This window comes from Oncorhynchus keta, chromosome 22 (genome assembly GCF_023373465.1).
Source record: "Oncorhynchus keta strain PuntledgeMale-10-30-2019 chromosome 22, Oket_V2, whole genome shotgun sequence".
NCBI lineage: Eukaryota > Metazoa > Chordata > Actinopteri > Salmoniformes > Salmonidae > Oncorhynchus > Oncorhynchus keta.
In genome coordinates this window covers 33297556-33311033 of record NC_068442.1, presented here as the reverse complement: position 1 = coordinate 33311033, position 13478 = coordinate 33297556, and the positions used below count along the sequence as shown (strand labels likewise).

The 13478-nt window shown below is 43.6% G+C and overlaps 1 protein-coding gene across 7 annotated transcripts in view; it reads left to right on the top strand.

Moving 5' to 3' along the window:
- LOC118400863 (A-kinase anchor protein 13-like) overlaps positions 1-13478 on the top strand; it is a 163472-nt gene that overhangs the window by 110133 nt on the left and 39861 nt on the right. For all 7 annotated transcript variants that reach the window (XM_052475049.1, XM_052475048.1, XM_052475047.1 and 4 more), the window contains exon 9: positions 7310-7397. In XM_052475049.1, the coding sequence (XP_052331009.1) occupies positions 7310-7397 (88 nt within the window). The remainder of the gene's footprint in view (positions 1-7309; positions 7398-13478) is intronic.

Here is a 13478-nt window from a genome sequence, read left to right as displayed (position 1 = left end):
CTGGGCTTCCTTCTTGTGCCAAAAAAAACCTGCAACTAATCCAGAAAGCCACAGCCCACCTGGTGTTCAACCTTCCCAAGTTCTCCCCTGTCACCCCGTTCCTCCACCGACTCCACTGGCTTCCAGTCGAAGCTTGTATCCACTACAAGACCATGGTGCTTTCCTACAGAACAGCAAGAGGAACTGCCCTTCCCTACCTTCAGGCTATGCTCAAATCATACGCCCCAGCCTGAGCACTCTGTTCTGCCTCCTCTGCTCTTGGCCGTCCCACCCCAACGGGAGGACAGCTCCCGCTCAGCACAGTCTTCTCTGTCCTGGCAGTGATTTAACCAAAACAAAGCTTCACTCTGTTAGGACAGCAGAGTCCCTGCCCATCTTCCAAAAACGTTTGAAACCCTACCTCTAAAAATAGTATCTTAAATAAATCCCCAAATGTGTCTTTTCTTACTAGCACTGACTTTGCTAATAACTATTTTATTGAGGGAAAATGTACTTACTACAGCTGTGACTGTTGTTTTACATAGCTATCCTAAGATGAATGCACTAATTATAAGTTGCTCTGGATAAGAGTGTCTGCTGTATCACTAAAATGTTAAATAACATTTTGGATGGCTTCAATACAGAGGGGAAGAGAAGACCAAGTACACTGTTATTGTGTTACTTTTTCCTCATTTTGAATGACTACCTCATCTCTGTCCCCCACACAATCTGAATTTCAAACAGATTCAAACACAACGACCAGGGAGGTTTTCCAATGCCACACAAAGAAAGGCACCCATTGGTAGATTGGCATTTTTTTAAATTTAATATCAGACAATGAATATCCCTTTGAGCACGGTGAAGTCATTAATTACTTTTTGGATGGTGTATCAATACACCCAGTCACTACAAAGATACAAGCATTCTTCGTAACTTAGTTGCCAAAGAGGAAGGAAATCGCTCAGGGATTTCACCATGTGGCCAATGGTGACTTTAAAGCAGTTACAGAGTTTAACGGCTGTGATAGGACAAAACTGAGGATGGATCAACAACATTTTAGTTTTTTTCACCTTTATTTAACCAGGTAGGCTATTTACAACTGCGACCTGGCCAAGATAAAGCAAAGCAAAAACAACAACATAGAGTTACACAAGGGATAAACAAACGTACAGTCAATAACACAATAGAAAAATCTGTATGCAGTGTGTGCAAATGAAGTAATGAGGTAAGGCAATAAATAGGCCATAGTGGCGAAGTAATTACAATTTAGCAATTTACACTGGAGTGATATATGTGCAGATGACGATGTGCAAGTAGAAATACTGGTGTGCAAAATTGCAGAACAACAAAAACAAATATGGGGATGAGGTAGGTAGTTGGTTGGATGGGCTATTTACAGATGGTCTGTGTACAGCTGCAGCGATCTGTAAGCTGCTCTGACAGCTGATGCTTAAAGTTAGTGAGGGAGATATAATTCTCCAACTTCAGTGATTTTTGCAAATCGTTCCAGTCATTGGCAGCAGAGAACTGCCTTTAGATGCACTATTGTAAAGTGACTATTCTACTGGATGTCATAAGGTGAATGTACCAATTTGTAAGTCGCTCTGGATAAGAGCGTCTGCTAAATGACTTAAATGTAAATGTAAATGTAACTGGAAGGAAAGGTGGCCAAAGTAGGTGTAAGCTTTGGAGATGACCAGTGAAATATACCTGCTGGAGCGCATGCTACGGGTGGGTATTGCTAGTGAGCTGAGATAAGGCGGGACATTACCTAGCAAAGACTTATAGATAACCTGGAGCCAGTGGGTTTGGCGACGAATATGTAGCAAGGACCAGCCAACGAGAGCATACAGGTCATAGTGGTGGGTAGTATATGGGGCATTGGTGATAAAACGGATGGCACTGTGATAGACTGCAACCAATTTGCTGAGTAGAGTGTAGGAGTCTATTTTGTAAATTACATCGCCGAAGTCAAGGATCGGTAGGATAGTCAGTTTTGCGAGGGTATGTTTGGCAGCAAGAGTGAAGGAGGCTTTGTTGCGAAATAGGAAGTCAATCCTAGATGTAATTTTGGATTGGAAATGTTTAATGTGAGTCTGAAAGTAAAGTTTACAGTCTAGCCAGACACCTAGGTATTTGTAGTTATCCACATATTTTAAGTCAGAACCGTTCAAGGTAGTGATGCTAGTCGGGTGGGCAGGTGCGGGCACAGGTTGAAGAGCGTGCACTTAGTTTTACTTGCATTTAAGAGCAGTTAGAGGCCACTGAAGGAGTGCTGTATGGTGTTGAAGCTTGTTTGGAGGTTTGTTAACACAGTGTCAAAAGAAGGGCCAGAAGTATACAGAATGGTGTCATCTGCGTAGAGGTGGATCAGAGAATCACCCGCAGCAAGAGCGACATCATTGATATATACAGAGAAAAGAGTCGGCCCGAGAATTTACATCTGTGAGTCTAATACTTTCCGTAACGCTAACCATAATACTAACTGCAATAACAGAGTGAGAAGAAGGAAGCCTCAACAGAATTCATATATTCCAAAACATGCATCCTGTTTGCAATAAGGCACTAAAGTAAAACTGCTAAACATGTGGAAAAGAAGAGTACTTTATATCCTGAATACAAAGTGTTTATTTGGGGGGAAATCCAACACAACACATCACTGAGTACCACTTCAAGCTAGGTGCTGACTGCATCATGTTATGGGTATGCTTGTCATCGGCAAGGACTAAGGAGTTGTTTTTAGGATAAAAATCAACAGAATAGAGCTAAGCAGACAAAATCCTAGAGGAGCCCCTGTCTTAGTTTGTTAGAGACTAGATGGCCTCTATACCTTATTTATTGCATCTGTCTTACACCATCCCTCCATCCCTCAAAAGTAGGGGTGACGGCGGTAGTGGTCAGATCAAATCTATTTTTCCTTAGCTTTGGCCCTTTCTCAGACTGACAAACTGTCCTGTGAAGTTCTTTGGTGTGGTGTGGTCATGTGTGCCGTGAAGGGCGATGGCCAAGTGAACTCAGTGCCAGATAGACCAGGGTAAAACTCGTTGCTAGTACCACTCCTGGGAGAAATCTTGTTTGAAATTACCCCCGGCTCTATTAACTATGCCTCAGCTTCGGACAAATTTATCTCGGTAAAGCCGCCTTCAATTTTAGTGCCCCCCCATTTTTGGAATAGTCTACAAAACTCATCTTGATCATTTTGAATTTGTTGTATCGTTGTCCTCAGGGCACCATTGTAATTGAGACCCTGGTCTCAATGGGTTTGCCTGAATAAATAAAAGTTAAATAAAAACCATTTACAAATCTATTCTAAGTGCATGTATTGATCGTATGTGCGTAAACTAAGCTTGGCAGTTTTGTTTTTATCTACACAGTAAGTACTGTAACAAAGCACTTCAAATTAGTTCTCTCCAAGGACATTCCTCTCCCTTGCTGTGCCACTGTGTCACGCCAGCCATTGGATGTCACTGTGGAAATGGCAGGTCTCTGTCTGCCAAACACTATATTTTGGTTTATTTTCCTTCGGGGACACTTCTGAACATGGAGCCTCTTTCTCCACCCACCTATATCAATGTTTAGCTGATCATCTACTTTTCTCAGACAGCACAGGAGACAGGCTTAAGGCCTGAAATACTGTGTAAATAAATGCATGCTATTTTTGTATAGAATATAATAAAATAGAATAGAACAAAAATGAATTATTATTCATTGTTGGATAATAATGTATATGTGTTTGTACCTGCATGCATTGTATACAATAAGAACTGTGTCCATGTCTCATGTTCTATATTGTATGTTAAATATGTGTGTCCGGTGTGTGTGTGTCTGCTGTGGGGCCTGGACCCTGGGCTTCTGGAGGATAAGAGTGTAGTGTTCTCCTCCGCCCAGTGCTGCAGGGCACACAGAGGCTGCTCAGTGATTGACTGGGTTGTAGGCAGGCCCATCAATTTGGCCTTGTGCATTGTCCACTAGCCACTTTGACTGTGCAGAGCCCCTGGTATAGAAGCCCCCTCCCCCCACATCCCTCTAGTGGGGGCTAAGACAATTAACCACAAGCATGGGGAAATCCACGTTTTCACATTCCCACTACAGAGAAGAGCTATGTACACATGGACTTTATTCTCTCTCTCTCTCTCTCTCTCTCTCTCTCTCTCTCTCTCTCTCTCTCTCTCTCTCTCTCTCTCTCTCTCTCTCTCTCTCTCTCTCTCTCTCTCTCTCTCTCTCTCTCTCTCTCTCTCTCTCTCTCTCTCTCTCTCTCTCTCTCTCTCTCTCTCTCTATTGGGTTTCATGCTTTGAAATATAATTGACTTTTACCTGACTCAATCAGTTCTGTCATCAAGTAAGTTGTCATTAGTAATGAACGTCAGTGCACGTGTTTGTGTTGCGAAAGAAAGCAGTGGAATGGCTTCCTAACTTAATTGTTGGATCATAAATCATTTCAATCTCTGGCCCTTAAGGACTGTTTAGTCCAGACAGGAACTGATTGACTGATGTATTTCCTCTTTAATTAACAAAAAAGATCCTGGACGTCTTGACTTTTCTCTCCTCAGTGGTGGAAACCCAATAGACAGTGAACTCTCCTCTGGAAGTACAGATAGCTGATCATTTCTCTTCCCATTTTGAGAATGTACTGTATAGTAATACAGACCTGTGTTATGTATTGCATATTTCTTGATTACTGTGGCTCTGTGTGTGTGGTTGAGTCAGAGTCAAGGTCTTCAGACGGATATTTAGCCAAGATGTCACATAGGATTTTGCTGACTGTAGACCAGGTTGTGTGTCCTACCAACCCAGACTGCTAGGCTCATTAACATCACAACTGGTGATTACACAACATGGCATCAGAATGGAATCCAGCTATGTGTCCAGCAGTTTGTCAATGAACTGTGTCCGGTGTCAGAGTCCTGTGTTTGATGTGGACTGGGCACACCGTCAGGGGTCCAGGGGGCTGTCACAAACTCAACTGGGTCTGGGCTGATGGGACCATAGTCCTTGATTCAGTCAGGACCTTTACATCTTAGAGTCTGGTTGGATAAAGGGTGGTGCATTGTGGGGCTGGTCTGTGATAGGATGGGGTTGCCTTATGTGATAGGATCCTGGTGAGGTCTCCACCGGCTCATCTACAGGTTGTAAAGGGATAGAAAGGTCCTAATGTGTCCTCTGTTTTCGTGATAAACCATACTTATCTTGGGTCGTCTGGTGTGATACTGTCGAAGCATGTTGCGATGTGTCCGTGGGTTGTCTATGTGAGATAAACCTTGATGAGGTCTCATCGTGGGTTGTCTGTCAGTGATAAAAGCATGTTGAGATGTGGTCATGGGTCATCTATCTTTCCGTGGGTCGTGTGGTGTGATAAAGCCATTGTGTGGTCTGAGAGGATAGTATCTCCAGGTCACGTGTCCGTATTGTCACCCTGGCCTGCAGCAGCTGATAAGGGGAGGAACAATAAGGCCCTGTAATCAGCAGCTGCTCGTGCGTGTTTGTGTGTGTGTGACTGGAGAATGTCCTGGATAAACACATAAACATAAGCAGATACACACACACACACACACACACACACACACACACACACACACACATGCAGTCACACTTGCATGCACGAGTGCATTCGAATAAAATACTCATGTAAACACACAAACACGTGTTTGTTTTACTATCCTTATGGGGACTAAAAAATTGATTCCCATTCAGAATCCTATTTTCCCTAAAACCTTAACCTAACCCTCATTCTAACCCTAACCCTAAACCTAACCTTTAAGCCTAAAATAGCCTTTTTTCTTGTGGAGACCAGTGAAATGTCCTCAATTGTCATAATTGTCCTTGTTTTACTATCCTTGTGAGGACTATGGTACCCACAAAGATAGTATAAGCAAAAGCACACAGCCACACACACGCGAGCATGCACACACACACTTATTACAAACTGAGTACAGTGCATGCGAGGATTCAAATCAAATCAAATGTATTTATATAGCCCTTCGTACATCAGCTGATATCTCAAAATGTTGTACAGAAACCCAGCCTAAAACCCCAAACAGCAAGCAATGCAGGTGTAGAAGCACGGTGGCTAGGAAAAACTCCCTAGAAAGGCCAAAACCTAGGAAGAAACCTAGAGAGGAACCAGGCTATGAGGGGTGGCCAGTCCTCTTCTGGCTGTGCCGGGTGGAGATTATAACAGAACATGGCCAGGATTGGCTCTGTAGTTGGCGACCTGGAGTCACATGATGAGTGGTCTGCCTGTGGGTGTGATGTTTGGGGCTGTATGATGGGGTACTGAGGCGGAGCGGTGTGAATCTCCTCTCTGTCCTCTTCAACTCTCCATGGCCAAGTTCTCAATAAACCCCTCCCTGAAGAAGTGTAATTATTGTAGTCACTATATTGTAACTCTTGAAATCTTCAGCTGATCTATTTGGGTTGTAATAAGGGCATCTACTAGAAAAAACAATAGTTTATCTCTATTCATTTTGTCATCACTCTCTGTATGAATCTGAGTGTTTGTGTTCTCCTTCTTCCATTCTGCTCGTACTGCCATCTGAACAGTGAACACTGATTATCCTTATATTACTTGAAGTCCTGCTAGACCCAGAGCCTCAGACTGCTAGCAGCTGTTAGCTGAATGTCAATCAGGCCTCATGTTTACATGTGGGCAGAATTCCTCTCTGACTCCCAGTCCAAATTCCCAGCAGCATGTGTGGTGAGCAGCAGTCTCAGCTTAGCTCAGCCCAGGCTGTTCCAGACAGAGAGCCTGCTGCCTGTATGCTGCCTGTATCAGACCTGGGCCCATGGTATAGGCCAGATGTGGGCCTGGCAAGTCAGATTGCGGCACAGTCCCACTGTTTGTGGTCTTTTATTCACGTGATTAGATTCTCTCTACACCCAGGAATGTATTTATTCTCTCCCCCATATGCAAGTCTGGGTTCTGTGGTAGGGAAAATGGTTCTGTGGTAGGGAAAATGGTTCTGTGGTAGGGAAAATGGTTATGTGGTAGGGAAAATGGTTCTGTGGTAGGGAAAATGGTTCTGTGGTAGGGAAAATGGGGTCTTCCAAAGTAGAGGCCATCAATGTTAATGTCCTGAGACTAACACTACTGTAAGTCTGTCTGACTGTTCATACACAACCAACCAGCCAAGACAATGTGGTTCAGAATACTAGGAATTCTTCTCAGATTCTTGGGGTTTATGAAAATAGAATATTCTGAGAAACGTGCAGTTGGTGAATATCCAGTAGTGGTTTTGTCTCTCAAAAACTACAAATGTTTACCCTCTACATTGCTGAAAACATCTGTTGTATAAGTTCAGTCTTGTTGATCACAAATGTCTTCTGTTTACAGATCCACAAAGAGAAGGAGTCATTTTACCCTGTCCAGCCCTGCACAGATCCCACACTACAGGTGAAAACGACGATCCCAGAATGCACAGGTAAGAACGAGTCAAAATATGATGCCGTACTGTAGATGAGGCTAAGGGAACTTACATACAGATCTGTTAGTCAAAGGAACTCTGTCTTCAAGGCAGCTTGTCAGGGGAATTTGTATTGACAATTTCCAGCCATGGCATTGCCAGTGTTGACTTTTCTTTTCTGCCAGGACGTCACTACTCATTGGGGGTTATATAAGATAGAGAGGAGCATAAATGAAGATTAGGAGGGTTGTCAGAGTTCCAGAGGTCCTTGCTTGGATCATGGAAGAGCATTTGCCAGAATGTAATTTGATTTCTGGAGGATCTCAGTTGGAAAGGCGAGGTTGTAACTTGATTTCAGAGGATTAAGACATACTGTAGAGGAGAGAGCAGCGCTTTGTAGGAGGAGAGAGAGAGGCTTAGGGCGTTTTCACACACAGTTCTGAGCTATAGTTCCAATCATTTAGATTATTTGTTGCATTGTATTTTTTTCATTTGGTCCAGTTGTTTTCACATTGCCAAATATCAAGCAAACTAAAATGCCTAAACAAAAACACGTTCAGGCAAGTAATTTACTAATTTTGTTGTAGCCTATGCAGCCCAATGAGGCCTATGCAATCTCAATGGCCATATCGCATTTTGCGCATTCCATATCTCAAAACCATATCAAGTATCTCTGTTGCAAAATAGTTTATATTGAGCGCAACATTTTGAGTTGAGAAATAAAAATGATTCCTACAGAAAGCTGAGAACTATGATAGCTGTGGTTTCCCCACAATTGGATTTTAAAATGTTATACAATAAGAACACTTTACTTGTTTTATCTTGGAACATAAATGTTTTCCCAGGAAAGGGGAGAGAGTGGATTGCTCCACACAGCAGTGAAGCAGGTACAGGGGCAGGCAGACACTTTCTTTACAGGAATGATGAAGTTAATGTACTTGACCTTTTGACCAAATCATGATTTTAGCCTCTTAAAAAAATGTTTTTTTTTAAGTAAGGTGACCATATAGATAGAATGTGCAGCTCGCACCAATGCCACCAATTAAGAATTGAACTTGCACAGTCAAGTCAAAGGGTCGGCAAAAAACGGCAACTAAATAGTCCCAGTCTGGAGCACTGAAATGGTAAGGTCATTGATGCAGATAAGATGGGTATGGAATGGTACTGCTTTCTTTGAATCGTATCCCTACCGTACCATGTGTCCCTTCGGTATCACTGCACCCCTTGGCTTGGCAGGCCAGGCATGCAGCACACTGTGCAGCTCACCAACAAGGCTACCCTACCTCTGCTACCTTTGATATCTGAAGAAGATAGTTTATGTTGCTCATTATTTCATAGGATTTAGACTACTGTTCACATCTTTGCAGAGATTAGTTGCCATTAAGTAAGATTTCGCCGACATAAACTCGGCAAAAAAAGATATATCCCTTTTTCAAGACCCTGTCTTTCAAAGATAATTCGTAAAAATCCAAATAACTTCACATCAAATTCAATTTTATTTGTCACATGCACATGGTTAGCAGATGTTAATGCGAGTGTAGCGAAATGCTTGTGCTTCTAGTTCCGACAATGTAGTGATAACCAATGATTAATCTAACCTAACAATTCCACAACTACTACCTTATACACACATAAGAATATGTACATAAAGATATTTGAACGGCATAGGCAAGATGCAGTAGATGGTACCGAGTACAGTATATACATATTGGATGAGTAATGTAGGGTATGTAAATATAAAAGTGACATAGTTTAAAGTGGCTAGTGTTACATGTATTACATAAAGATGGCAAGATGCAGTAGATGATATAGAGTACAGTATATACATATACATATGAGATAAGTAATGTAGGGTAAGTAAACATTATATTAAGTGGCATTGTTTAAAGTGGCTTGTGATACTTTTTTTTTTTTACATCAACTTCCATTATTAAAGTGGCTGGAGTTCAGTCAGTATGTTGGCAGCAGCCACTCAATGTTAGTGGTGGCTGTTTAACAGTCTGATGGCCTTGAGATAGAAGCTGTTTTTCAGTCTCTCGGTCCCAGCTTTGATGTACCTGTACTGACCTCGCCTTCTGGATGATAGCGGGGTGAACAGGCAGTGGCTCGGGTGGTTGTTGTCCTTGATGATCTTTATGGCCTTCCTGTGACATCGGGTGGTGTAGGTGTCCTGGAGGGCAGGTAGTTTGCCCCCGGTGATGCGTTGTGCAGACCTCACTATCCTCTGTTGAGCCTTACAGTTGTGGGCTGAGCAGTTGCCTTACCAGGCAGTGAATCAGCCCGACAGGATGCTCTCGATTGTGCATCTGTAGAAGTTTGTGAGTGTTTTTGGTGACAAGCCGAGTTTCTTCAGCCTCCTGAGGTTATTAAAGGTTTGAACACTGTTTCTCACAAACCCACCGTCGCTGGACCAGACAGGACTGGCAAAAAGTGTTCTTCACTGACGAGTCGCAGTTTTGTCGCACCAGGGGTGATGGTCGGATTTGCATTTATTGACAAAAGAATGAGTGTTACACCGAGGCCTGTACTCTGGAGCGGGATCCATTTGGAGGTGGAGGGTCCATCATGGTCTGGGGTGGTGTGTCACAGCATCATTGGACTGAGCTTGTTGTCATTGCAGGCAATCCCAACGCTGTGCGTTACAGGGAAGACATCCTCCTCCCTCATGTGGTACCCTTCCTGCAGGCTCATCCTGACATGACCCTCCAGCATGACAATGCCACCAGCCATACTGCTCGTTCTGTGCGTGATTTCTTGTAAGACAGGAATGTCAGTGTTCTGCCATGGCCAGCAAAGAGCCTGGATCTCAATCCCATTGAGCATGTCTGGGACCTGTTGGATCGGAGTGTGAGGGCTAGGGCCATTCCCCCCAGAAATGTCCGGGAACGTGTAGGTGCCTTGGTGGAAGAGTGGAACTTCTGGTGTAGTCCATGGGGAGGAAATGAACTGCAGTACTTAATGCAGCTGGTGGCAACACCAGATACTGACTGTTACTTTTGATTTTGACCCCCCCTTTGTTCAGGGACACATTATTCAATTTCTGTTAGTCACATGTCTGTGGAACTTGTTCAGTTTCTGTCTCAGTTGTTGAATCTTGTTATGTTTATACAAATATTTACACATGTTAAGTTTGCTGAAAATACACGTAGTTGACAGTGAGAGGACGTTTCTTTTTTTTGCTGAGTTTATATGGCAGTTCTGTTTCTAGCTCCTAAGCAACTTTGCAGTATTTTTTTTTTGTGTATTGTGTCTTACATTATTAGCCCAAAATATTTTATGTTATTACATACATCCATAAATAACTTTTGGATATCAGAGTGGCGGTAACTCACCAGCATTACAACCAGGAATAGGACTTTCCCGAATTGGATCCTTTGTTCGTATTCCCCCAGGGCAATTGAACTTATTCCATGGGCTGCCCCAAAATACAGCCGGCGGAGAAGAGATATTCGTAGTGGACTTCTAGTCCGACTCAGGAGGCGTGAACACCGTCCACCACAGTATGTTACTCGCTAATGTTCAGTCTCTGGATAATAAAGTAGATGAGCTCAGGGCGAGGATCCCCTTCCAGACAGACATCAGGGATTGTAACATACTCTGTTTCACGGAAACATGGCTCTCTCAGGATATACTGTCCCCATCCATACAGCCATGTGGGTTATCAGTACATCGCACAGACAGGAATAAAGAACTCTCCAGGAAGCAAAAAGGCGGGGATGTTTGTTTCATGATTAACCACTCATGGTGTGATTGTAATAACATACAGAAACTCAAGTCCTTTTGTTCACCCGACCTAGAATACCTCAATCATATCCGACCATATTAACTCCCAAGATAATTGTCTTCGGTTATAGAACTACGCTGGACTTTATGCAAACTGGAAACAACATTTATTGTAGCTGGGGATTTTAACAAAGCAAATTTGTGGAAAGCGCTAGCAAAGTTCTACCAACACATTGACTGTAGTACTCGCACTGGTAAAACATTGGACCACTGCTACTCAACTTTTCGAAATGCCTACAAGGCCCTCCCCTGCCCTCACTTTGGCAAATCAGATCACAACTAAATTTTGCTCCTCCCTTCCTATAGGCAGAAACTCAAACAGGAGGTACCCGTGCTAAGGTCGATTCAACGCTTGTCTGACCAATCGGAATTGTTGCTTCAAGATTGTTACTGAACATGCGGACTAGGATATGTTCCGGGTAGCCTCTGAGAATAACGTTGACGAATACACGGATACAGGGACTGAGTTCATCACGAAGTGTATAGGATATGTTGTACCCACTGTGACTATTAAAACCTACCCAAACTAGAAACCGTGGATAGATGGCAGTATTCGTGCAAAACTGAAAGCGCGAACCACCGCATTTAACCATGGCAAGGTGACAGGGAATATGGCCGAATACAAACAGTGTAGTTATTCCCTTCGTTTGGCAATCAAACAGGCAAAATGTCAGTACAGAGACAAAGTAGAGTCGCAATTGAACGGCTCAGACACGAGATGTATGTGGCAGGGTCTACAGACAATCACAGACTACAAAGGGAAACCAGTCACGTCGCGGACACCAACGTCTTGCTTCCGGACAAGCTAAACACCTTCTTCTGTCCACTTTGCGGATAACACAGTGCCACCGACGTGGCCCACTACCAAGGACTGTGGGCTCTCCTTCTCCGTGGCCGACGTGTGTTAGACATTTAAGCGTGTTAACCTTCGCAAGGCTGCTGGCCCAGATGGCATCCCTATCTTCATACTCAGAGCATGCACAGACTAGCTGGCTGGTTGTGTTTACAGGCATATTCAATCTTTCCCTTTCCCAGTCTTTCCCAGTGCTGTCCTCACTTGATTCAAAATATTCCTCTACCCAAGAAGGTAAGGTAACTGAACTAAATGACTATTGCCTTGTGGCACTCACTTCTGTCATCATAAAGTGCTTTGAGAGGTTAGTTAAGTATCATATCACCTCTACCTTATCTGACAGCCTAAACCCACTTGAAAGCTGTTCATTCACTATAGCTCAGCACCCAACACTACTGAATATAAGATCAGCGTCAACTCACCATCAGTACGACCAAGAATATGTTTTTCGCGACGCGGATCCTGTGTTCTGCCTTACAAACAGGACAACAGAATGGATTGCATGTAGCGACCCAAAAAAACGACTCCGAAAAAGAGGGAAACGAGGTGGTCTTCTGGTCAGACTCCGGAGACAGGCACACCGTGCACCACTCCCTAGCATTCTTCTTGCCAATGTCCAGTCTCTAGACAACAAGGTTGATGAAATCCGAGCAAGGGTAGCATTCCAGAGGGACATCAGAGACTGTAACGTTCTGTGCTTCACGGAAACATGGCTCACTGGAGAGACGCTATCCGAAGCGGTGCAGCCAACGGGTTTCTCCACGCATCGCGCCGACAGAAACAAACACCTTTCTGGTAAGAAGAGGGGCAGGGGCGTATGCCTTATGGCTAACGAGACATGGTGTGATGAAAGAAACATACAGGAACTCAAATCCTTCTGTTCACCTGATTTAGAATTCCTCACAAATAGTCCGCATTATCTACCAAGAGAATTCTCTTCGATTATAATCACAGCCGTATATATCCCCCCAAGCAGACAAATCGATGGCTCTGAACAAACTGGAAATCAAACTTTTTATCCGGAGGCTGCATTCATTGTAGCTGGGGATTTTAACAAGGCTAATCTGAAAACAAGACTCCCTAAATTTTATCAGCATATCGATTGCGCAACCAGGGTGGAAAAACCTTGGATCATTGTTACTCTAACTTCCGCGACGCATTTAAGGCCCTGCCCCGCCCCCTTTCGGAAAAGCTGACCACGACTCCATTTTGCTGATCCCTGCCTACAGACAGAAACTAAAACTAGAGGCTCCCACGCTGAGGTCTGTCCAACGCTGGTCCGACCAAGCTGACTCCACACTCCAAGACTGCTTCCATCACCTGGACTGGGATATGTTTCGTATTGCGTCAGATAACAACATTGACGAATACGCTGATTCGGTGTGCGAGTTCATTAGAACATGCGTTGAAGATGTCATTCCCATAGCAACGATTAAAACATTCCCTAACCAGAACCCGTGGAT